Source organism: Anopheles merus, chromosome 2L (assembly GCF_017562075.2).
Source record: "Anopheles merus strain MAF chromosome 2L, AmerM5.1, whole genome shotgun sequence".
In the NCBI taxonomy this organism is placed as follows: Eukaryota; Metazoa; Arthropoda; class Insecta; order Diptera; family Culicidae; genus Anopheles; species Anopheles merus.
This window is the reverse complement of record NC_054083.1, coordinates 21,152,415-21,178,314: the sequence shown is the minus strand read 5'-3', so window position 1 is coordinate 21,178,314 and position 25,900 is coordinate 21,152,415. Positions and strand designations below refer to the sequence as shown.

The 25,900-nt window shown below is 47.0% G+C and overlaps 2 protein-coding genes across 4 annotated transcripts; both read right to left on the bottom strand.

The window, feature by feature from the left end:
- Positions 1-436: 436 nt before the first annotated feature.
- Positions 437-18,129, bottom strand: LOC121594665 (vigilin). 3 transcript variants are annotated; one of them, XR_006005000.1, is made up of 5 exons: positions 18,017-18,129; positions 15,328-15,408; positions 7,019-9,357; positions 5,205-6,925; positions 437-3,390 (listed from the first exon to the last, which is right to left on the bottom strand). XR_006005000.1 is itself a non-coding variant. In XM_041918178.1 (4 exons), exons 3-4 carry the CDS (start codon positions 9,276-9,278, stop codon positions 5,259-5,261), a joined length of 3,927 nt encoding a protein of 1,308 aa, XP_041774112.1. In that variant the 5' UTR covers positions 9,279-9,357; positions 15,328-15,408; positions 18,017-18,129; the 3' UTR covers positions 4,108-5,258. The 3 variants fall into 3 exon arrangements, 1 of the variants encoding a protein (XP_041774112.1); XR_006005001.1 differs by lacking the exons at positions 15,328-15,408; positions 18,017-18,129 and adding an exon at positions 13,113-13,289; XM_041918178.1 differs by lacking the exon at positions 437-3,390 and having other exon boundaries at positions 4,108-6,925.
- Positions 18,130-21,287: 3,158 nt separating this feature from the next.
- Positions 21,288-25,484, bottom strand: LOC121592278 (spore wall protein 2-like). Its single transcript, XM_041913677.1, has 4 exons — positions 24,923-25,484; positions 24,606-24,782; positions 23,026-24,398; positions 21,288-21,377 (listed from the first exon to the last, which is right to left on the bottom strand). The coding sequence occupies exons 1-4, from the start codon at positions 25,170-25,172 to the stop codon at positions 21,288-21,290; spliced, it is 1,890 nt and encodes a 629-aa protein (XP_041769611.1). The 5' UTR covers positions 25,173-25,484.
- Between the last annotated feature and the right edge of the window lie 416 nt (positions 25,485-25,900).

Here is a 25,900-nt window from a genome sequence, read left to right as displayed (position 1 = left end):
TATTCAAGATCAGTTTAAAGACAGACGTTACTCAATAAATAATTCTAGGAGATGGTATAAGTTTGAGATAAGCTCTAGGAACGTTCAGTTCCAGTAACGTTATGGATTTCGGATCAGTTCCAGGACCGGTATCGGTATTCGTTATCGCATCCAGGACTGTTATAGGCTCAGAATAAATTCCAGGACCTGTATGAGTTAGCACCAGCAGTCCCAGAACCGATATAATTTGGCTATCAGTTACAGAACAGGATCAGCATCTGTTCCCGAACCGTTTTTGCTGCTTTACAGGAAAAATATGGGTTCAGGATCTGTTTCTAGACTGATGCAGGTTCATGAACTACTTTACGACCTTGAATGGGTTTTACGATCAGTTTCACACTACTGTGGAGTTTCAGCCTTGTGCATCGGGACACGGAAGTACAAACACACCGAATGGTTACAGAAAATGTAATAAGTTTTATTTATACCACAAATTAGGTAGTATCTTCCCCGCGCTGTGGGGAGGGGGACGACCTCACGCAGCAAGCATGCCCACCACGAGCGTCCCACCATTATTTCCTTCTTCTTCTCCTACTCAATTGCTCTCGCATGTAGCTATAGCTTGCTTTAGTAGCTTCAGATTATTCTCAACATTTCCCCATTGTTTTTGCATCTCACCATATTCATATTTCTCTTGTTTGCATCATTTTAGAGGTGAGAGCGATCGCAGGTTTCCCTTTCTTCAACGTCTTCGTCTTGTCGCGTGTGTGTGTGTGTGTGTGTTTTGTGTGTCTCGTGTTTTTTTGTTTAATTGTAAAAGGAAGCAATTATGTTCTTTTCTTTATCCCTTGCTCCCCCCTTCGAATGCACCATTTATCATCATCTTTCCCTAATCCACCGCGCATATTGTTTGCAAGGACACACAGAAATAAGCTGCGCAGTATCCTTTCATCTTTCCATCTGCTGATCGTTCGCGGTTCCATCATCGATCGTTTTAGTTTTCCCTTGCTGTTTTCTTGTGTGTTTATTTGTCACTTTAAGTGATCAGCACGCAAACGCAACGCAGATTGACGCTTTTTGTAAGCGTGTTTGTTAATATTAACATTTCTCCTCTCTTTTATTTGTGCAGCTTCTCGGTTCGCTGTTGTGTTTCTCTGTGTGTGTGTGTGTGTGTGTGTGTGTGTGTGTGTGTGTGTGTGTGTGTGTGTGTGTGTGTGTGTGTGTGTGTGTGTGTGTATTTATTTTCACGTTCTCAATGTACTCTGCACCTTTTATATATAATTTGCATTTCCCACGACCTTTTACACCCTCTCTTTCTCGTTCTCTCTCTCTTCTTTCTACCTTACCGCTTTTATCTCTATAAGGTTTCAATATGTATGTATATATATAGTGTTGTATAATTAGTTTCTCTTCCTTGGAGGCGGTAGTGCCCTATACCTACTACCTGCTCCCTTTCATTTAATTGCAATTTCTCTTTTTTCCGTCAATCGACCGCGCTTTTATTCTCTCCCATATCAGAACTGCATCTCTTTCTCTTGTTTGTTATCTGATTACGCATTTGGAGTTACCCCCCCTTATAGGTTATTCAGTTATTGTTGTGTTTTCCTTTTTTCTCCACTCTTCTTTTGTTGCAGCTGTTTCTTTAAGAGTGTTTTTGTCCTTTCATGACTGGGTTTTTCTTCTTCTTCTTCCAGTCGCTTTCCCTTTCTTTTGGTGTCTTTAGCTCTGTGCCGCAGCACACACATCCTGATTGCGTATGCGTATCGTATGCGCGCGTGTGCCAAAGAAAGGAATTTGCACAACAAACTTTATCCTCCGGCACAACTCCCTCTCGCTTGCTACAGGGGGGGGGTGAGGGCCCGAGAGCATATGTCTGTCTTTATTTCATACGGTTTTGAAAATAATATTTGATTATCAAAATATGTATATATAATATATGTGTTTGTGGTTTGTATATATATCTCTCTTTCTCTCTTTCCTAACACTTTTTTGTTACACTTTTTTGTCTGTTTCGTCTCCCCATTTTTTGCCGCGCCGCTCCTTCGCATCAAGTCCTTTCTTGTTTGTTTGTTTGTTTTTTTTTTCTTCACATTACCTCCCAATTGGTAAATTGCAATTGTTTTTGTGTGCATGTCTCTGCTACATACATTATTGTTGGTACGATTGCACAAAACATTTAAAACACTATCCGTGCGTGATACGCCCTCACGGTCAGATAAAAAGAGAATATATATAGAAGAAGATGAACAAAACAAAAAAACAGGATTACAAACACATAACACAGCTGCTTTTAAAGGGTGGTCGAAGGAGAAATGGGGCAGTAGGTAAAAGGTTCCAGTACTATGTTTTAATCTACTAATTCTCTATCTGTTCTCTATCTCAACTCCCTTTTACACTCTCACCCTCCGTTTACATATTCTAAGCGTGACACCGTGACAAAGTAGTGACGGAGAAAATTGACAATTCGGCCAACAGTGAAACGTAAAACCGCAACAAAATTACACCCGGAACGACCGGGAGGAGTTTTCCTTTTCTCCTTTTTTTGCACATTAGCGGGAGTATTGTGCCGGATGTGAGCAAAACGTCATATAGTTGAGTTGTGTGTGGATTGTGTAGAGATGTTGTGTATAGCTGTGTTTGTGTCTTTATTAATTAAGGGGAGCCACTTGGGTATGATACAGTGCCACGGGCGCGTGCTCCTCTTCCCTGTTGCATTATATGTGTAATATGCCCCCCTTAGTTTCGTTGCGTTTTGTCGAAAAAAGACGACTTTAAATCTACTAAAAACAACACGCAATCCACTCTTCTAGGCTCTATATAGTGCCTGGACCTTCATGGACCATTCTTTTGTTTTCTTCCTTTTCCTTCCGGTCGTTACGATCAAAATTGAGCTCTTGTGCAATAACAAAATAAACAAAACAAACAAACTAGAGCACACGTACATTAATCGTCACCAATTGCACACACACACACATACAAATAAGCTGAGTTTAAACGATAAGTTCCATAGGATTTTCAAACGATTTCGCACGGAAGTGGGGACGTGATCGGGGAGGAGGAAGAGAAGGCGCGCGTACAGACACACACACACAATTGCGCTCTCTCGTCCCTCCTCTTCAAGGGGTGTTGTTTGATGTGTCTATAAACTACTACTTAAAAGATAATTTTTCCCTTTGTTTTGTTTTCTTCCTTCTGCGCTTCTGCTTAATAAATGATTGCTTTTGTAAGATGATTTTGTCATTCAGCAGGGAAAAAAGGGGAGAGGAAGCTGGTTTCAAGGGGTGTGTTGCGCTGTTCGGTGTGTGGCCGGGGGGTGGGTTTGGGCGCACGCTGAAACAATCCATTGCGAACGACGGGGTTGGTTGTAAACGTTGTAACAAAAATAAAACACTTCACACCTTCGCCTGCCGGCTACAAATCGATAAGAGAGAAAGAGAGAGAGAGAGAGAAAAAAAAAGGAAAAACATAAATAATGTGATAAAACAGAAAAAAAAATGAATGCGAATAAAAGTTTCATTTGAGAAAGTTTGTTTGAAAAACTGGTTCATTACACCCTGGTAATAGCGCAATTTCCTCTTGCTGTGTGTGTTGTCGTACATATAATATTTACAGAGATTTGTTTTCCTCAAACGAAGCTGACGCTCTTACTTTTTACTTGGTAACAAACACATAAAGAAACAAAGTCCTTAGTACCATCCATCCTGAAAAGTGTCGTCAAAAGCAAGCTCCCCCGCCTTAATAGTAGCCAGCGCGTAGATTCTAAATGTTCCATTTGCAATTCCGTGAAGAGCTTGTGTATGTGTGGGGAAAGCTGAGCAGTAGTTCCGTTCGTAGCGATATTTTAAATTGAGCTTCTATCGTATCCGTTTTCCGCTGTGCGTTCTAGCCATTTTATGTGTATTAATTCCAGAAAGCGAGTCCTTTTACGATTGCCTAGTTCAAATGCCTCCTTTTTTCAGTAAGGAATATTACTTTCATTCTCCTTCATCTCAGCAGAGTTTGACGAACTAAACTCAATACCAGGAGCACACTTTTCTCAATCAATGGCCAAAGAGTGAAACAGTTGGTTTGCGATCGTCCACAATATGCAGCAAAAAGAACGAAGAAAAAAAAACAGACAAACAGATATACTTTAAACAAGATCGTTATTTAGGTACAAAAATAATTCCCCTTAGTCTTACTCTCCTGTTGAGAGCGTTCAATCGATCGAGGGAGAGCAAATGCTAACACCATTACACAGAAATTATACATGCGAAAAAGAAGTGTCACGGTTCATGATCGACAACGAGAAAGGTGCGTTATTTCTTCTTGTTTTTTTTTGCCCGCTTTTTGCTTTTTTGTACCTCAATTCAACCAATGCCTAAGCAAGCAGCTATTGCTGCCCTTCTGTCCTGCGCACTACCCTTGCTAATTGATCGTGTTTCATATTTTCTCTGTTTTAGCGTTTATAAACGTTCTCTCGTAATAACATTCACCGCCACTCACTCTCTGTTGTCGACCTACTCTACTACCTCTTGATTTTGTAGCGAATGAAACAGGCGGAAAATCTCACTGATCAAGCATGATTATAACTGGTGAATTCATCACCTATTTCTCTATACACTTTTTCTCCTACCGCAGCAGTCCCGCTGTTGGCTGTTGCTGCTGCTGCTGGCTATTGCTACTAATGCTCTTCTCTGTCGTTTATTTACACTGCCTGCGCTGCACGATCTTCTCGTTGTGTTTGTTGTCAGTTTTGCTCGTTTCATTCCGGAATGGGGAAGGGGTTATAAATTATATCAGAAAAGTGCGCCTCACTTTACACGACTTTTATCGAAAAGACAAAATGAAACACTTTATCAAACGATTCGGGAAGGACATGTCAATTCCTCTCTGATGGGTAAGAAACTAGAAAGCGGTAGTATATCTTTTTCTTCGTACGTCATAGCACAACAACAGGAAAAAGGATTCTAATTTTCTGGGAAACAAATTGCATCAAAAATATAATTTCCTTCACAAATAAATCATGCTCTAAATAAGTAAGACGAATGCTGCTGCTGCTAGCCTGAGCCTTTGTGAGCGCCTTTCGTCTACGACACATCCTTGTGTGTGTGTGTTTGTGGAACCACGAATTGCTGCGACATTATTGCTCTCTTTCCCGTTAATCTTTTCCCTTGTCCTTTTCGTACACACACACACACACACACATACATATACGCACACATTCACACACAAACACACCCTACCTCCACAATTCGGCACCACCTCCTCCTTCTCCTCCTCCACCAGAAACAAAACATTTAATGCTTAGCATTCCAGGCGGAGTTGATCGGCGGCTGCTGCGTGGCGTTCGCGTCCGCGTTCGAGGTGGCGGCGGCGGCCGCCGGTGCACCGCCCGGCCCAAAGTCTGGGAAGTCCTCCAGGGACAGCGTGTTCGGTGCCTTGCGCTCCCACGGTGCGCCGCTGACGACGAAGCCCTGCTTGTTGGACTGCTGCTGGGCCATCGTGTCCTCCATGATCTGCGAGAACGAGGTCGGCTGGGTCGGGGCGGCCGACACGTCCTGCAGGAACTCCTCCTCCAGGTTGAGCAGATAGTCGCGGCAGGACTCGACGTTGTCCGGCGTGCCGGCCAGCGTGACCAGCGACTTGTCGGCGTCCTCCATGCGCGGGAAGGTAATGTCCACGCCGAACTGCTCCTTAATCTCGCGCAGCCGCTTGCCCCGGAAGCCGATGAAGCGGCGGTGCACGCGCTCGTCGATGTGGATCTCCTCCTTGTACACCGAGCTGAGCGTGTCGACCATCGCCAGGATTTCGTCCCGCGCCGCCAGCGCCTTCTCCTCGTACCCCTGGATCGTGATGATGCTGTTCTGCGGGTCGTCCTGCTTCGGGAAGGTGATCTGCACGTCGTGGTTGGCGCGGATCTTGTTGATCACCACGCCGCGGCGGCCGATGATCTTCTGATGGTAGACCGGGTCCACCTCCAGCTTCACCTCGAACGAGCGCAGCTCGCGATCCTTCCGGTCGGCCTCGAGCAGCTTGATGCGCTCCGCGATCGCCACCTTCGCCTCGTCGATGGCCGCCTTCGTGCCGGTCACCTTGATGATGTCCAGCTTCTTGTCCTGCGGCGACATCTCGATATGCACATCGTACGTGTTCATCAGCTCCTTCACGTCACGGCCCTTCTGGCCGATCAGCGAGCGGTGCAGATCGCACGGCACGTTGATCTCCTCCGTCAGCGGCACGAGCGCAAGGAGAGCCTCCTTCGCCTGTTCGCACTTTTCCTTGTTGCCGCTGATGCGCACCAGATCGGAAGCGCGCTGGACCGGCTCGGCGGGCGTTGTCTGTTCGCCCGCGGCACCACCACCGTTCACTACCTCACCACCATCGGCAGTGGTTGCAGCAGCCGCCGCCGAGGCATTTTCATCACCCTCAGCGGTTGCTTCTCCATTGCCGTTCTGCTGCTGCTGCTGCTGCTGGGACGGATCGTTGACGGCGACTGGCACGGCCGTGTCCAGCACGCGCTCCGGGAAGCGGATGTTGACGCCGAACTCGGACGTGATGGCCTGCACCTTGGAGCCGCCCCGGCGCATCATGATGCGATGGTGGCGGGCGGGAATGTACACCTCGATCGTCACCATCGACTCGAGCTCCTGCACGATTTCGTTCATGCGCTGCTTGGCCGCCTCGATGCAGTCCTTCGGGCCCTTCAGCTTGACGCGATCGTTCCGGTCGTCGCGGTCCATGCGCGGGAACGAGATGGACATGCCGCCGCACTCCTCCTCGATGCGCCGTAGCACCTTGCCCCGGTTCGAGATGAAGTGCTTGTGGAACTTGGGCTGCACGCTGATCTCGTCCTCGACGATGTTGTCGATGTTCTTGATGATCGCTTCCAGCTCGGTCTTCGCCTCCTCCACGTGCTCCTTCTTGCCGATGATCGTGATCGCCTCGTTATCCTGATCGTTGACATCTGTGGGGGAGGCAGAAGAAGAAAAAGAAAGTGTTTGAAAATGCCCTTTTTTGCTTACAATTTCTTTAAAACAAAGCAACAAAAGAAACCTACTCGGGAAGATGACGCGTGCACCGGTCTTGTCGCGAATCTTCTTGATGGAAGCACCGTTCTTGCCGATCAGGAACTTGTGATGCTGCGGCTTGGCCCGGATCTGCACCGAGTACGAGGACAGCTCCTTCTCGCTCGCCAGCTCGAGCAGCTGCTGCTTCGCCCGCTCCACGTCCTCCTTCGGGCCGCGGATCACCACCTTGTCGCTCTTCAGGTCCGAGTTCGGGAACTTGATCGACACGCCGCCGCACTCCTCCATGATCGAGTTGATCAGCATGCCGCCGGTACCGATCAGCGAGATGTGGTGCTTCGCCGGGATCTGCACCTCCTCTGAGATGATGTTCGCCATCTCGTTCTGGATCTTCTGGATGCGGTCGCAGGCCGCCTTCACGTTCTCCTTCTTGCCCGTGATCACAATCAGCTCGTTCGTGTCGCTCTCGGACGGCAGATCGATCTTGGTCTGCGTCTCGTCCCGGATCTTCTTGATGTTCGCGCCGCCCTTGCCGATGATGTACTTGAGGAACTGCTTGAACACCGGCACCTCCATCACGAACGAGTTCTTCTGCAGCTCCTTCACGTACTGCGTCAGATACTTGTGGCACCGGTCGACGTCCTCCTTCGAGCCGCGGATCTTCACGATGTCCGACTTGTCGTTCGGCCCGGGGAACACGATCTGCACCTGGTTGTGCTTGTCGCGGATCTCGCGTATCGTTTCGCCCTTCGCGCCAATGATCGTCTTGAACAGCCGGTGGTCGATGATGATCGACTCCTCCTTCTCGTTCTCCCACTTGGCGATCTTCTCCAGTAGCTCCTGCTGTGCCTTGGCCACGCCCTCTGCCGGCCCCTCGATGCGGATCGGCTTGGGGCCCTTCTCGTCGATGTTGATCTGCACGTCGTACTCCTCCTTCATGCGGTTGATGTTCGAGCCGGCCTTGCCGATGATGTGCTTGCAGTGCACCGGGTCGACCACCATCTCCGCGAACGTCAGCCGCCCGGTCAGGTCGGCCACCATCTTCTGCAGCTCCTCGGCCGCGATCGTCACCTGCTCCGGCGGCCCGTCGATCTTGATCTTGTCCTCGCTGAACTCGACGTGCACGTTCGGGTGCTGGGCGGAGAACTCCTTGATGTGGCCGCCCTCGCGCCCAATGATGTACTTGTGGATCCACTGCGGGCACTCTAGCAGATCGGTGCGGATCGAGTGCGCCTTCTGGTATACCACGTTCAGCGCGTTGCCCAGCTTGTCCTGCGGGCCGCGCAGCGTGATCGTGTCGCTCGGCGAATCGCTCGGCGGCATCTCCACCGACACGCCCGTCGTCTGCAGGATCTCCTGGATGGTGGAGCCGCGCGGCCCGTACACGTACTTATGCTGCGCCCGCACCACCTCCACCGCGACCGAGGTGCACTTCTTCTCCATCTCCTTGTAGATGGCTTCGATGCGCGCCTTCGCCGCCAGCACACCCTCCTTCTCGCCGGTGATGATGATCTCGTCCTTCTGGACCGACTGCGGCGGCACGTTGATCTTGGCGCCCGTCTCCTCCATCATCTTCTGCAGATTCTCGCCGTACGCACCGAGCACGAACGGGTGGTAGATCTTCGGCACGTTGAACCGCTCGAACGCCTTGCGCGACTGCTCGTCCGACATCGTGCGGATCTCGTGCTCCGCCTTCTCGATGCCCTCCTTGGTGCCGGTGATCGTGATCGCGTCCGACTCGTCGCTGATGCGCGGCACATTGATCTTGGTCGCGGTCGTGCGCTCCAGCTCGCGCAGTCGCTCGCCCTTCTTGCCCAGAATCCAGCGGTGGTGCTCGCGCGGGATGTTGATCGTCTTGCTCGCCTGCGTCTGGAAGTGGACCAGAATCTTGCGGCGCGCCTCCATCACCTCCTGCACCTTGCCGGTCACCAGGAACGTCAGCGACTGGTCCTTGCCGCTCGAGATCTCGATGTGTGCGTTCGTTTCCTTCATGATCGCCTGGCAGGTGCGCAGCGACTCGCCCTCGCCGAACTTGTCCGAGTCGTACTTGCGCTCGCCGGACGCGACGATGAACACCTGCGTCACGACCGAGCTGCCGACGCGCATGTTCTGCGTGGCCGGCGACAGCGTGCTGTTGAAGCGCGGCGGTTCACTCTCCGGCAGCGCCGGGAACAGATCGTCGTAGCAGGGTGTCGGGGCCGGCGCCGGCCCGTTGTTCTCGTAGCCTGCCGCCCCACCGTGCTGCTGCTGCTGCTGGTCCATCATGCCCATTGCGTTCGTCGAATCCTCCATCCTGACTGGGTGCCCCGCGGCTTGTTGCTACTGCTTGGAAAGAAAAGTCCTATTTCGTTGCAAGTTTTTTACAGTACAACTGCAGGAAACAGAGAGGAAGAGAAAATAGACAAGGCAGAATTAGTATGGGCATGGAATGCTTTTTTGTATTAAATTACTGTCTTATAAATAACCGGCCTCAGCACCATTTTTCGATCGAAAAAATTCGATAGGCGCTCACGTAAAACTGACAGTATAACTATTTCTTTCATACTCCTACATGATGTTTATTCCCATCGATTTCAGTATTTAGTGTAGGCTAACCATTTTTTTAAATATTTAACAAATAATTTTTATCACCCAAAATATTGAAAAAGAACCAAAACAATTACCAACTTGCTTTTACATAACGTTTTTCAAAACCATTAACCTTGATTTATGGCATTTTTCTGATATTCGAAAATTTCCGCAGCTCAATGAGTTGCGGATTTTTCGCCATACAAAGCGGAACGATCGAATTTTAGTAGCATAGTTCATTTTGCTCGTGAGTGTCAAGGTATACCAGTTTTCAAAAAGACCAGTAAAATGAACACCTTGGCGGCGAAATGAGTGTCAAATGACACCAAAATGACAGCCGGATCGATCGAATTTTTTGGATCAAAAAATTGTGCTGAGGCCGAACATCTTTTAGAGTAAAGTAGTAAACTATACTGTATCACACAAAATGACACGTGGTTGAAAGTTAGTTAACGCACACTTTCCCTCCCCCCGGAAATTCCCTAAATAGATACGAGCCATTGCTCAAGCACAACTAGACGATATGGGATCATACTAGTGGTGGGAACTCGGAATCGGACCGATACCGATTCCGATTCCGTGTAAGGAATCAATTCCGGAACCGATTTCGATGCAGGAATCGATTACGGTTCCGGAGCCGATTCCTGAGATGACTATGGAGCTGATTCCGGAATTGACTCTGGAGTCGATTCTGGAGTTGAATCTGGAGCCAATTCCGGAGTTGAATTCGGAATCGGAATAGGTTCCGGAATCAGAGACGTCTCTGGACTCAGAATCGATCTAAGAATCGCAATTTGTTTCGGTAATAGAATCACAATTGACTCCAGAATTGGCATTAGCTCCGGAATGACAATCAGTTATTGAATTGAAATAAGACGTTTCAGAAGCAAAATCAGTCTGAATCTGCCATCTCCAAAATAATGGATCGTTTACGAGTACATTTTGAATCTTTGTGGCTATCAATACGATGCTACGATGAATCCAAATGTCTTTTGTTTTGGAGATGCCGAAACCGACTCCGTTTTCGGAGCTTCCGATACCGGAACCGATTCCACATCCGGAACCGATTATGATTCCGGAGCCAAAGTTGCAGCTGATTCCGATTCCGAAGCCGAATCCGTAAACAATTCCGGAGCCGATTCTGGAACCAGTTCCGGAGCCGATTCCGATTCTGAAGCCGATTCCGGAATCGATTCCGGACCTACTATACGATTCTGAAGCCGATTCCGGATTCGATTCCGAACCTACTATTCGGAGTCGATTCCAGAAAATTTCGGAGCTAGCCGAAATCGATTCCGACGAAAACTTCGTTTTTCCCATCACTAGGATCATACATGACCAATTAACATTTCCGTCCACGATCTCTCTAGGTTTCGAAAAATCTCTATTCCAACGTGTAACGATGGTGACGAGAGGCCCCACACTGGTGGTAGTGATTTCTGGTGGTTAATTTCTTCACTTGCATGCTAGAAAAGATCGCCCATTCTCTCCCTATCGGGGGAAGCATTAAAACATTCCTCCTCTTTTATGCTGGCTGACGGTCGAGCATAACGCAGAGAACGTGGTTTAACGGCACGTGTGTGCATGTGTGTGTGTGTGTGTGTGTGTGTTGTGTGTGTGGTGTGTGTGTGTGTGTGTGTGTGTGTGTGTGTGTGTGTGTGTGTGTGTGTGTGTGTGTGTGTGTGTGTGGTGTGTGTGTGTGTGTGTGTGTGTGTGTGTGTGTGTGTGCGAGTGTCCAAGCGTACCAAAGAATGAAGCATGTTGCTCGCCGTACGTTCTCTTCTCTCGCTGTATCTTCTTTACACAGCGCAGCATAACATCATATGTGGGATAGCGCATCACTCGAGTGTTGCCCCAAAAACCATTTGAATGCAACGGATGTCTGTAGAAAACCCGTGCAGAGGGAAGGGAACTGGTTTAGAAAGAGAGCACGCACACACATACGAAGCGCTGCACACCCCATCACCCATTTGATTCTTTTCTCCCATTTTTATCTGCTCGATGATTACACGCTATTTCCATTACGATTTTCTCTGCTTCGCTCTTCGTCATTCGTTGTGATGTTTTTTGGAGGGACCTGGCTTCAAACTACTGCTTACTAAGTGCTCCCGTTTATCAGCTGTTACGCAGCCAGCAGTATTGGAAAACGTTTGAAAGTTGTATGAAAGAAGATACTGAATGCTTCGAGAAAGTATTTAATTTGATTTTTATATGAGGCTTCATTACAAATATGATTCGATCAATGCTTTTCCGGGTTAAATCCAACCATGCTAAATGGTCCAACCAAGCTAAAAATTGATATAATATTGACGCAGCCGGTCTCGTAGTACAATCGTCAACTCGTACGACATAAACAACATGCCCGCCATGGGTTCAATCCCCAAATAGACCGTGCCGCCATACGTAGGATTGACTATCCTGCTATGGGGGGGAATCAATTAGTCACTGAAAGCCAAGCCCGCAAGTGGGTACAGGCAGACCTTGACCGACAACGGTTGTTAAGCCAAAGAAGAAGAAGAAGATTGACGCTCCGGTGCACGCCCTTTATACAATACAGGGTTTTCCAGGAGTTCTTACAGTTGTGGAACACTTTCTTGACTCTTTCCTATTGGAAGTGAACTTCATATGGTGGAAATTGGACGCTATGGCACCCTTTTGGACAGGCTCCTTGGAAATTCCAGTTGGATTTGTCCAACAACGATGTTATAGTGTTCAATTTCCATTACATTAAGTTCATTTCACGGTAGAAAGAGTTCATTAAGTGTCCCACGGCTATGAGAACTCGTAGGAAACCCTGTAAAGCGATCGTTAACCCCATTTTCCACTGTCGCCACTGTTTGCCATTCCGATACTCAGAACCTTCACAAAATGGGAATCGTTGGTTCCTTTCTGGAACGCTTTTACGCAAACGCAACGCGCCAAATTGCAACTTTGTTGCAAGTTCGATTAGCTCCCCCCAAAGGGCATCGGCAATGGCTGAAGAGATCATCGGGCATCGGTTATCAATCCCGCGGGCCAAACATTCCACCAAAGCGCGGCAAAGCGTAACAGGCGAATATACAAAAAAGAACCACCACTTGTTCTTCCTGGCGTCCAACATCCCTGCTGTGTGTTCGATCACGGCCCGGCATCCACAAGCGCCGGGTCGGCGATTTCCTCCGCACGTCAGCATCGAGAAGCTCCCCCGCTCAACCGAAAGCGTTAAGTAATCGCCGGAGGCTGATAAGCTGACCGGAGCCAATCAAAACCTTCAGGCAATAAGACACGGACACACGCACACACCCTTTTCCCTTTACTCCCTTTCCAAGGCCAATGTACGCGCAAAGGTGTGCGTGCAGGAGGAGGAGCGTTTGAATCGTTTGTTGCTGCTGCTGTTGATAGTGTTTTCACTTGCTGACGTTGATAATTATGGAGTTTTAGAGCAGGGGGATGAGGAGGGCAGGTTCTTATCACTAAGCAGCTAGCTAGGACGACGGGTGGTTGCTGAGCTGCCGACAAGCCGGGGCATACATGCTCTGCCAACGTAGCATCTCTTCTGTCGGACGGTCAAAAACGTACCCTCGTCCGTTCGGGGTGTCGGGGCAAGAGATGCGATTAGACACAAGTTCCCGTCGTCGTCATCGCCATCGTGTAAAACGCCAACATTGAGGTGACGAGACGGTTCTGCACACGTGGCACTACAGCTGGGGGCAGATGGTGTACGGGTTTAAATTTTGAATCGTTTGGAATGATTCACTAAAACGGGAGATTTGAAAGACAAGTGTTAGAGAAAGGAATTAGAGGCACAAAACATAAAATTCAAAGCTCCTTTCGACCGTTCCAATCATCTGAAGACGCATACAGGTTGAATCGTTTCCGTTCCTTTTCACCACCTGATCTCTCGCGCTTGACCACCATCCAGGGCGCCGCTATTGCGCGTTTAGTTGTTCTTGCGCTTTCTCAACCACGAACACGGATACAGAAGACAAGCAAAAGAACCAAGAATGAAAGGTAAAAAAAGAAGACGGTGCAACAAACTGCGAAGAACGGAAAGAGCGGAACAACACACACGCAAACACACACACACAAAGCGGTCTGGTGGCGCTGGTTGGAAATTCAGTGCTCCTAACGGTGTTTCAGGTTATGTTTTGATTCGCTCCAAGACACGATGCGCCCACTTGGAGCTCCCCAATCTTCTTCATGCTTAAGCGTGTTTGTGTGCGTTTGAGTGGTCGTCGAACCAAGAAAAGGGTTCATCTTGAACCACGAAAAGAGCAAAAAAGAAGAGAAAGAGAGAGAGAAAAGAGAGAGAGAGAGAGAGAGAGAGAGAGAGAGAGAGAGAGAGCTTTTAATTTTGCCTCTTTTTCTCAAAGACGTTCTGCTGCCTTGGCCATTCGCATTTCCATCCCATATCTATTGCACGCGTTTTGATCATGCCAGAGCGCTTGACGCGAGCAATATACACGTTGCCAGGTTGTGGTGGGTTCTCTACCGTTTGTCCAGTTGTTTTGCTTTTTTATTCAAGCAACCCAATAAGGGAATGGGGAGGTGGGGATGGTATGGGGGCACGCGCGCCCACTCGCCGACAGCGTGGAAAGAATGGCAACTGGGTGTTGTGTGCATAAGCCGCACAACGGGAATGAATAAGAATGCAAACAGCATAGAAAACACACACATACACGACCCGTGCACACGTAATCCGCGGTGCCGGTGTCCGTGTTGTGTGTGTGTGTGTGTGTCCGCGACCAGGCCGCCCTATACAACATGTATCGACGTGTCATTTGCTTTCGCGCTGCTCTGTTGCTGCCCTCTTTCCCCTCGCCAGGTTCAGCGCGGCTTGTCCCTTTCCTCCTTCTGCTTCAGCTTCATCGCATTCCGATGAACGTGCGGTGGGTAGGGGGGGGGGGGGTCTGTTGACCGGTAAAGGGAAAGAAGAATAGGAAGCAAAACAACTACCACCCGTCGTTCCGAGCGATTTCAGATGGAAAGACTCACGCACTCACGCGGATTGGATTTCATCGTCGAAATTTCCCAATTAACAATTAGAAAGCAAAAAGCGCCTTTAAATTTTCTTGTAACTCAAAAAAGTTGTTTTCTACTAAAACTAAGATGTCACCCGGGAGACCGCATTTGACCTGTCAATTGCGCCGCAGCGATTTATGCAGCCGTGAAGGAATTGTCCTACTGTTGTTTTTTTAAAGACATTGGCACACACACTTACACACGCACAAGGACGAAGGTTACATTTGCAAACAACACAACCTTTCCTTCTTCTCTCCCTGTTTTCGGGGTCTGGGTCATTGATCCTGTCCAAAAACAAAAGGTCCAAACACAACAAGCGGCGACCGCGATCACACACGTCGACAAAAATTGAACCGCGATTTTATGCATCGCGCACTAACATACACACACATCCAGCCAGCGACAGAACAGATTCATCGAAGCAACCTGCCGCCACCCCGGGCAGCACCTTCGCGCATGGTTGTGTCGTAGTGTTGGTAGCCAAACACAACCCCCCCCCCCCCCCACGAATCCCTTTTCTTCGCATTGCTGTTCGTCTCCTCGTAAAAGCATTTGCACCGGGCGGGTGAGATGAGGTTAAAAACATATCCCCCTCCTCCCCGGCGGTACATTGACATATCGGACCCAGATACATTTCCAAGCCAACGGAGCGGTGTGAGGGAAGGTGCTGTAAATATCTTAGCAACTGTCTCTCTAATTGGGGGAGGATATAAGAGATTAAATGTGAGATTTCGCCACATTATATGATTTGTTTACTCCATTGTTTACTTACTGTACTGCGTTTATCAAAGATCCGGGATTAGATGGGGGTAGTCCTCGTTGGAGACTCCAGTTTGCTGCACTTGGCTTTGACCTTTACACACCACGCGCAGGCACACACACACACACACACACACACGCACACGACGTTCGCGGCACGAGGAAAACAGGATTCACCCAACACAGGCAGCAAACAAACACAGCGGCCGTATTGGTGCAAGGGCAACGAAAGGCATGAAAGAAAAGAATACAGTACAATTAGATAAATGTGTTTAGAAAATAGGCTCAAAATACTATTTGCCCGTCTGCCTCGAAACCCCGGTTCATTCCGTCGTTTTGCACTGTAAACACAAACCAGCCGCGCGCATCTGGTACAATGAATGTCTGTATTGCTTTGATTTTATCCTAAGCCCTACTTCAAAACGAATCTGTTCCACTGTTTTTTTTTTCTATGATTTTGCGTCTGGTTTCTGCCTTTCGGATCAAAATCTCTTCTGCAGCAACACAATCACGCCCGACGGATATCTCTCCCTTGTTACGAAAGGATGGGGGTACAGGAAAGTTAGCAGAAGCAACCAGCCACCGGGGATCTGACAGTTCACCAACCAACTTGACAGCTCACTTCGGGCAGTGTGTTTGAAGGAAGGAAAACATCATACCCCCCGTCCAACATGGGCGAAAAGCAAGGTTTTATCCGCAACGAAAAGGACATCAAAACACAAACAAGCCCTAATGCGGCTGTGTGTGTGTCGGCGGTGCCATTCTCCTGCCATTAACCTTTCCGCAGTGCACGCACACTGCCATGAGCACGTTAACACGCACCTCTACCTGCATCTTTTTCTGACACAACACTGCGTGAGTGAGAAAGAGTGAGAGAGAGCGAGAGAGAAAAAGCGCCAACCAGGGCGACACGACCAAAAGCGAGCAAGTGAATAGATGAGCCAACGGGGCACCGCGTATACACAAGCGCGCGCGCCTAAGCGAGACAGCAAACGGCCGAGCGCAACCGAACGCAACCGCAAGAAAGAGCGAGAGAAAAAACACGATCTAAGCTCGACCACGTTTTTCGATTATTAAAACTGATCTCTCGCGCTGTTTCTCTCTCTCTTTCTCGTTGTGTGTGCCCGGCTATTTTCGGGATGAATTTCAGGATGATGATAGGAGCCACCAACCCTCGCACACACGCACACACACACGTACACACTTTATTATTATTATGGTGGGACGCAGCTAAGCACATATGCTTTTAGGCCGGACTGGGCTAAATTGAACTGGGCGGCCGGGAACAAGGGGGACACAGGGCGAGCATTTCAAATTGAATTACAAATCTCCAACATCTGTGGTCACTTGGATTGGGCTATGTGTGTGTGTGTGTTGGGTTGGGTTTGTGTACCAAAATACATTGAAGCTATCTTTAAAAATTGCTTTCAACGATTGATAAAAGCGAATGACAAACGAAATAGAAAGCCCATCGCCCGCTACCTCGATCGAGATCGACGGCATATTGTGACATCGAGAGCCACCCTTTTATTCTTCCCCATTCCCTTTTCTTTCCTAGCTGATATATGCTGACCGTTCTTCGCGTTTCGGGCGTAAAGCGACAGGCGCGCCACACAGATAGAGCGAGCGAGACGGCAACAGCAGGCCAGAAGAGAAGGGAAGGTGTCGCGGAGACCCACGGGGCCAGCAGTGCCAGCAGCAATATGGTTCAGCTGCAGCACTCCGTCCGTCTCCGGGTGTCTCGTCGACCCACACACCCGTCGATCGGGGAACGGTGCAAAAACGGTCCTGAAGGGCGCGTGTGGAACACGAAAACCGGATCTGGCTCCCGATCCCGTCCGAAAAGCCGATTGTGCTCTCGAATGGCGACGTCGTCCCAAGCACGATGACGCGTCTCGTGAGGGGGAAAAGCGATGGGGGGAGGAAGGGGGCCACCGCCTGAAGATCTGAACCGGAATTTTGATCCACATGTGCACACACACACACGCACACATACGCAAACACACACACATACCACACACACACACACACGCGTAAAGAAAAGTGACCAAAAGCAGACAGGAAAGTATACGGAGGCACGGAAAAGGGAGCAAATGTATGCGTGAATTTTCCGGAAGTTTTCTTTTTTTGCGTTTTCCACGCAGGACGTGAACCGAGGGGCTGAAAAACTGTCCACGGAAAGCGCATTACGCGTGCATCACATTTATAGCACGCGGTCTCCCGGTCCGTGTCACACGTCGTTTTCTTTAAGACCCGCGAGAGCGCACACACACACATACACGCATATTCTTGAGGATGTGGCACACGTCGTCATCATGGGCGAGAGAGAGTGTATGCGGGACGGTAAATCTGAGCCGGGTCCGGAGGGGTGGGGGTTGCGCACACACACACACACACACATGAGAAGAAGTAGCAAGCGAGTTTCACCACCGGTTTCGGAAGTCTATCAAGTCCTCCCGAGCAGCAGCCAGAACCCCTTCGTAATGCACCTAAGATAGGGGAGGGGGAGGCTGCCACCGGAGAGATGACGGTATTTGGCAGAGTGTGGCCGACACTTTTCACGACACGCGCACCGGATGTCGGGCCACAGTGCAGAACGACGGAAATACACAGAAACAACACCGGGAAATTCACACGCAGCACTAGACAGACAGCCCGAGCAAAGCGAAAAAGTATACGGTAGGAAAAACGCAAAATCTCACGGGTAGAAAACTCGGCGCAGATAACACGAAACAGCCTTTCCTTCTCGAGCCACACGCACTTATACAAGTGTGAGTTGATGAGTTGTTCGGTTCAAAAGAATGCCCCGGATACTCGACGCGGCACGGATTATCGGAGGCGGCGTGTTGACAGCAGTGGTTGCAAAGGTTGGTGCATTTTGCCGGGTGCCATTTTGCTGTTCACTTTGACAGCTGTTCAAACTCAAATAAAGTCGGTAACATTTTCTTTACAGGGAAATTAACGAAATTGGCTTTCCAACATCACTTTTTTTTTGATTAACTTTTAAAAATATTGTAGGTTGGTACGGCCTACTCCGTCGTGTGGACTGTATTTCGTGGGAGCAGAACTCCCGAGCAAAAGCCTTTAAAAAGGCTGGCACCTCGAAGGAAAACTCCGCTTCACTAACTACGGAATTTCCTACCGCGGTCTTGCCACTCTTATAGAAAATCGAATTTCTCTAAAAGAGCAATGCTCATCAAAAAGTTTATTGGTGATTTCTGGGGGGTTCTTATCAGGAGCCGACGTGCTCCGTTAGCGATACATACATTTTCCTGTTTAAATCCTGTTAAGTTGGCTATATTCCAACTGGATTCTTTGGGATTGAACTGGTCTAAATGGGAATTCTGTCTAATGGGAAAATACATGTAATGCGTGTTGCCTATGCATAGGCGTTGTTAATTCTTTGCCTAACTCGCGGGTGTGTTCTGCCTATCTCAAAATCCAACAAATATATTTAAGCATTAACGCAACAGACGAACGCTGTAAGAAGGATAAATGAACCTAATCGACTCGAAAGTGTTTGTCAACTATAATGATAATTTTCTTTTTTCTGAAAATGAAATTAACAAATGTCTAAAAATTAATCAAATTCAGGAAGGAAGTATAATATACAATTAAACAAATGTGTTCAATGAAATTCCGTGAAAAACGTAGGTTCAAGTAAATAACTACCCAAGTGGCAGAGCGTTGGTCTCGAAAAAATTCACCACTACCATATTCACCACAACATGATAATGTTATTGTCTGCTTTCAGCTCGTGTTTTAGTGGTGTGTGTGTGTAGGGGCGCAATCCACACTAGATAGTTAAAACTCGCGACTCGAGTTTTCTATGGGAGCAAAAATCAGCACAGTTACCATGTTCACCAGAGAGCGCTAACAAGTGTCAAGCAAGAGCTACCCGCCAAGGACTCTATGCAAGATTTGCTAGCAAGGTGATATGAAGATGTAGAATTAAATTGAAGCTCCAAAATCTGTGCTGTTAACTGAATTCTTAATGTATTTCTTGGGGTACTTATTACAATGTGCTGTGTTCCGTTAGCGATGTTTACATTTTTGGGTTTGTACTCTGGCTTAATTTCCCCTCTTTCCGTGGACATACAAATATTTCCTAATTATTAGTCAATATCATCACTCTTTGACCCCATATTTGCATAACTAACCACGCAGATGACGCTACTGTGAAGTGGATAGTAGTTGTGTCATTGCCTCGAGATGGCGCTGCTATTGGTTTTATGGCTTAATTCACGTGCACAACAAATTGCCTAAATGTTGACGCATTTCAATCCTAAACAGTGTATACTAGCTTTTCTTCTAAAGACGTAAATACAAACTACCTAGATCTGTTTTTGATTCTTCAAATTTTTGAATTTGGAAATCGGGATTTTCGAACATCAAAATTTTCAATTGTTTTAATGATTAGTTTGCATCGTCTCAACATGTTTTAAACAATTTATACATTTTAAAAATTGTAATGAATCGAAAAAAAAAATCAAAACTAAGCTAATTATAAACTTTGGAGAGAATTTCGTAAATAATTTAGAAAGCCCTTTGAATTTGCAGATAAGATGACGTACCAATCAATAAACCTGTTGTCTGTTTCATGTAGGAGATATAATGCAGCACAACGGAAATAGAAAAACTAAAGAACTATTGAAAGTAAAAGCTTTCCACTACGATAGCCAATAAAATAACTCCAGCAATGTATGCACATAGTCCTCGAGATACGCTATTAGTGCGGACCGAGAAGAAACCTCGTAGCTTGAATTTCTATCTCAATTCGTATTTCGTTAGATTTCCAGCCAACTCTGGCTAATTTTCATACAATTTTACATGTAGGGGGTGCTTTTATCTACTAAATTATTTATATGATTTCAGATACGATTTCGGACTGCATAGTACAATTGTCTTTTTGAGTGATTTTTAAACCTTTCTCGGGGACTACCTATACGCATAATGTTCATTAGCACAAGAGCATAGACATAGCAAGAGCAATCACGAAACGAAATAGGGAGAATTGGAGAAGATTGAGAACTAGTGGAAAGAATGGGAAAGAAAAATAACGTGGACAGTTTAAAAGAAGGTACTTAGACGTTAGGGGTAGTCGGGTGTCCAAACCAATCATTTCCCACGTGGTACAAATGCCTTAAATGACTCCTTAACTACTACAAAAATTATTATTGAAAATTAAAAATTAACTCGATCTGTATGGTAACATAAAAAACTGAAAGGCAATGTTATTCGTTAAGTATGCTTAACTCACAAAATTTAAGTTTCCTTCTCAGTCGTGAAGGAAAGCAAACACTTTTAAGTGCGAAAGTTCCAGGCACCAGGACTTATGTGAAGTGTGAAGCACATTCACTCAAAGTCGTTGGTATAAAGTTTATTACACGTTTAGAGGGGGTTATTCGTTTTTTGGCTCCAAAGAGAGCATTTGAAAGTTGAACAGAACTCTATGGAAACGATGTAACTTTCTCTACCACCTATCTAAAATAGCACCCATTCCCAACATAAAGTGCAATTTCGTTGAATCATTCCAATTAACAATACTTCCAGACAGACCACCTGCAGCACTATTGGACAGTAAATCAATTTGAAAACGGTTTCAAAAGTTCAGCATCTAGCCAGGTGAGTCTGCAAAAGGATGTGCGTGTAAAAAAAGAAATTCAAGCTTTTTACGACAGTAATAAAATATAACAAACAGAAACGAACTTCTTGAGAAAGATACTTAAACTATTTAACAATGAGTCACACGTAGGAGACTCCATTAGTTGGCTAAAAGTGTATTTTATTGCCTTTAACAACTTTAAAGACTAATGTTTCGTGCAGTTGCGTAGGATAATGCGTGTGCTTTTGTCTTTTCGAGTCAGGGACACATGAACCTGGTAAATCTCGTGTGGTAGTTCAGCGCCAACAGTCAGGGTTTGCTATAACAGTTTCTTTTTCGTGCCATCCATTAACTTCTTTGGGATATCATCACTCAGCAAGAGGAGTTCCCTCGGGGTAGTCTGAGGATCCGTGCAGTAAAGCAGTAAAGTTATTGCGTGTAGAATTTATTGCTTTAATCTGTGAAGGAAATGGATGGCGCTTAAAGTGCTTTCAAGACACTTAACTGGCGACAGCTTTAGGATGTACGCAGTGGCAAGACTGTTCATTGTGCAATTATTTCATCCAACCTATAAGGTAGAATGATGTCATAATAAAATTGATTATCAATTTGTGTTTTTTTTTTGTATTTTCAAATAAATAAAAAGCCACATTTTTGTTGTGTTTATTTTTTCTTTTAAAACCATTCGATCATTTATATGTTTGTGATTACACATATTTGGAAAATATAATATTAAGCGTACAATTTACAGACTTTTAAAGCAATTGTTACTTTTTGTTGCAGGAAAACATTTTATGTTTTTCAGTACAGTTCTTTAAGTCCACATCCCTTTACACAGTTTAAATTCGCGTTTAAGAAAGCACATATTCCAGCGCTGCATATGGCTACACAATCTGTTAGTCCCAGGTGATTAATTTGAACCGCTTTGTGTCTATTTCCGTCATACCACATCAACAACTCCCTTTGCCAATCGTGCATGCCTTCGTGCAGAATACACAAACACAAAAAAAAGAAGAAATTGCTCGCCATTTCACCATCAGGGCAGGAAATATGTAAAAATGAAGAAAATGGGACCTATTTGCCAACGACCCAATTTACATACACGCCCCGTACTGTTGGGTATTCCCCCCCCCCTGTGGTATAGGAAACGGCTTTAACGCCTCAAAGTAAAGTGTGCTGACAAAAAGGTACAAAGGATGTTTTGTGGAAACCCACCATTAATACATACATTTATTGAGAATCCTTACTCTAATGATAGGTGGTTAGAAAAATAAACATCTTCTAAACGTATGATCAATCAAGTGTCGGAGATTCAGAGTGCAGCGAAGAGCATTTCAAAGAGCTACCAATTTTTTTTTTCATCTTTTTCTGTAAGCTAAAGGAGATCTTAGCTCTCACAATTTACTTAAACACTTTAAAATCATGCTTGAATTCTAAACAAAGAGACGTTTATTTATATTAACATAACAATCAAGTGCATTTTTAGCATTTTCTTCTATTTTAGTTTACAACACACATTTTAATATTGCCACGTAAGAAATTTAATGATTTGCTGAGTGTCTCTGTGATTTAAATGCTCCTTACACACTTTGAACTGTGACCTATATCGATACCTATGGCTTACTTGGTATCGCCTCGTTTGCTGTTCATTGTTAAGGTTTTTGTTTTAGATACTTTCTGCTTGCTTTGAGGGTGACTATGATGCGCTTTTGAGGGCTCATTCACATGTCCAAATTTAATATTTTTCCTCTTTTCACGAACTTTCTTTGTTTCCTTCTTCGATGCTCTCTTATGAATGTTTTGCCTTTTTGGTGCGCTAGTTAGGTGCGATTTCTTCGTTCCTCTACGAAACGTTTGTGCAATTTTTGTTTGCACTTCACCATCGTTCTTTGCCTTGCGTTTACTGTGTTTTTTTGCGCTTTGTTTTGTTTCTCGCTTTTCTACTCTTTCTTTTCTTGTTACTGTTTGTTTTGGTTTTTCTGTTTGCATTCCTGTACGTGATGGCCCTTTTCCATTACTGTCCCTCAATTGTTTATCTTTTCGCGAAATATGATGGGCTTTAATATGTGCACCATGCTGCTTTTTCACAGATTGTGTGTGTTTTACCTCTAAATTGAGTCGATTAGAAATGTTGTCCATTGACGGTGTGGAACGCAGCGGGATAAAGTGTATGGTAGGTGAGATAGTTTGCGATTTCTTTTTCTGACTCTTTTTTGGTTTTTTGCCTGTACGAGTGCGAATTGATTTCGGCGTTGTGAGCTCGTTCGCTGGACGATACCGCTCCGTTTTGTCCGAAATAAGTCTTGAAGATTGTACTATTTCTGCAGGTGCCGCTTCTTCTGCTCCTGCTTCTTCTCCCGCTTCACCTCCTTCTTCTCCACCTTCTTCTCCACCTTCCTCACCACCCTCCTCACCACCTTCCTCACCAGGCTCCTCACCAGCCTCCTCACCAGCCTCCTCACCAGGCTCCTCACCACCTTCTTCACCTGCTGCTTCACCACCTTCCTCACCGCCTTCTTCACCTCCTTCTTCACCACCTTCTTCACCGCCTCCTTCACCACCCCCCTCATCACCCTCCTCGCCACCTTCTTCACCACCCTCTACGCCGTCTCCTTCACCGCCCTGCTCACCACCTTCTTCCTCATCACCTCCCTCGCCACCCTCCTCACCACCTTCTTCACCGCCCTCTTCACCTTCTCCTTTCTCACCCTCCTCACCACCTTCTTCCTCAGCACCTGCTTCACCGCCCTCTTCACCATCTCCTTGATCATCCTCCTCACCACCTTCTTCCTCACCATCTCCTTCACCGCCTTCCTCACCATCTCCTTCTCCGCCTTCCTCACCTCCTTCATCTCCACCCTCCTCACCACCTTCTTCTCCGCCCTCCTCGCCACCTTCTTCACCATCCCCCTCACCACCTTCTTCACCATCCCCCTCATCATCTTCCTCGCCACCCTCTTCTTCACCCTCTTCACCACCGTCCTCATTACCCTCCTCACCACCTTCCTCATCATCTCCCTCATCTCCCCCTTCTTCACCTTCCTCGCCACTATCACCTTCTTCGCCGTCTTCCTCACCGTCTTCACTTCCCGCATCATCTTCTTCACCTTCCTCTTCGTCTCCTCCTTCACCTTCTTCTTCACCACCTCCTCCATCATCACCACCCTCTTCTCCGTCCTCTTCACCCCCCTCTTCATCACCCTCTTCCTCCCCTTCACCTGCCCCATCGCCATCATTTCCCTCTCCCTCCTCCTCATCATCTTCCCCTTCCTCTCCATCTTCTTCATCGTTAACTTCATCGTCATCTTCATCCCCCTTTTCACCGTCATCCTCTCCTTCACCGCCATTTCCGTCATCGCTTCCTGGTTCCGGCATATCATCTCCCTGATCCGGCACACTGGTGATACCCGTTACGACATCCGTATCGATCGACGATTCGGTAGTAGTTCTTCCACCAGGCATAATGTACACTGGATAAACTGTGAACGGGAAAGGAATGATCAAAAATAAAAAGCCCAAAAAGTCATCAATTGAAAGAAAAAAAGATAAAAGAAACAAATGCAGGTGTTGATGTATTTATTTTGAATAGTAAGAATCTCCCGATGTAACAGTAGTAGTAACATTATCCAAGCATCACCAATCCAATCTGTACTGGCCTAACGGCGCTTCTCACGCTGGCAACTCACCTGGGTAGGCACAGCACGGCCGCCGGACGTAGACGAGGCGTACGTAATTGGCACAGTACTGGCGCACTCCCTGGTCGTCCAGGGCAAACACGTGCCGGCCAAGGTCAACGATGGCCGCCTGCAGGTATGGTGGATAAGCCGGCCAACGACCGGTCGCTGCATAGTTGCATAGTATCTCTAGGAGCGGAGAAGGCGAAGAGACAAAATAGGGGAATTAAGTGTCTTGTAACCACATCACACCAACACACACATACGAGCGCACACACACACACATACCCATGGCCATGGGAGAAAATGAGAAACGAGAATTCACTTACGCGGTAGACGGAGCAAGTCCTGAGAGTTCCCTTGCGGTTTCCTGGGCGGTATGGTACCACCGGGCGGCAGGATGACACCCGGTACCAGTGCTGGCGGTCGCCAACCGTTCGGTGGATCGCCCGATATCGGTGAGTCGGTGGGTGCGGGACGCAACCAGAAGAAGGTACCACTGCACGGCTGGCCGACGAGTAGCACAATTAGCAAAGTGCTGCTCACGAAACGACGACCAGCGTTACAAGAGATTTCCATTTCGAAGGTGTGTTTGTCCTCGCCCCGTCCAGTGTGGTCGGGTAGACCTCGGTCACAGCCGTAACGATGAAAGTGAGTTCCGAGTACGTGCACTGATTTTAACGCAACTGTTTAGACCAAATGTCAACCACTCGGTGAATGCTCGTTCTCGGCTTGTTCAGCAAGAAGCAATAATCTAACTACCTTCTTCACGGAACAAACGGTCAGAATAGGGCGCAGCAATAAATAACTATCCAAAGATAGGTTGAACTCAGTCCCGGAATCACCTTTGCCCTGGCGGACAGTTACGTGCCAAGTGTCGTCAATCGAGCACGGTACCCCCGAGCACGTCGCCAGTGTCTACCCGTGGAGACCGGGAAGCATTAAGCAATCCGGTAGGCATTAATGATGTGAGGCCATGTTCGGCCTATCCGGGCTCGGATCTGTTACCAACGTCTCATTAGATTGCGCTAGATATTGCAGAGTGGGCTAATGATAAAAGTTTCCGTTGCATCACGAATACCATAGAAGGAGTTGTGGGGAAATGTAGCGAAAGAGTAGCACTGAAAGACAATTTTGCAAGACACGCAATTGGACTTTTATTACAACATTCTTTTTAGAACCGTACTAGAAAGCTTCTAGCTAAATGGAAGCTTTATTGGAGTACCATTAAGGCTAGGAAATAATTCTTCCAATCTCAAGAACAATGTGCCACTGCCGATTATTTTGTAGGTCGCCTTATAAGGTTG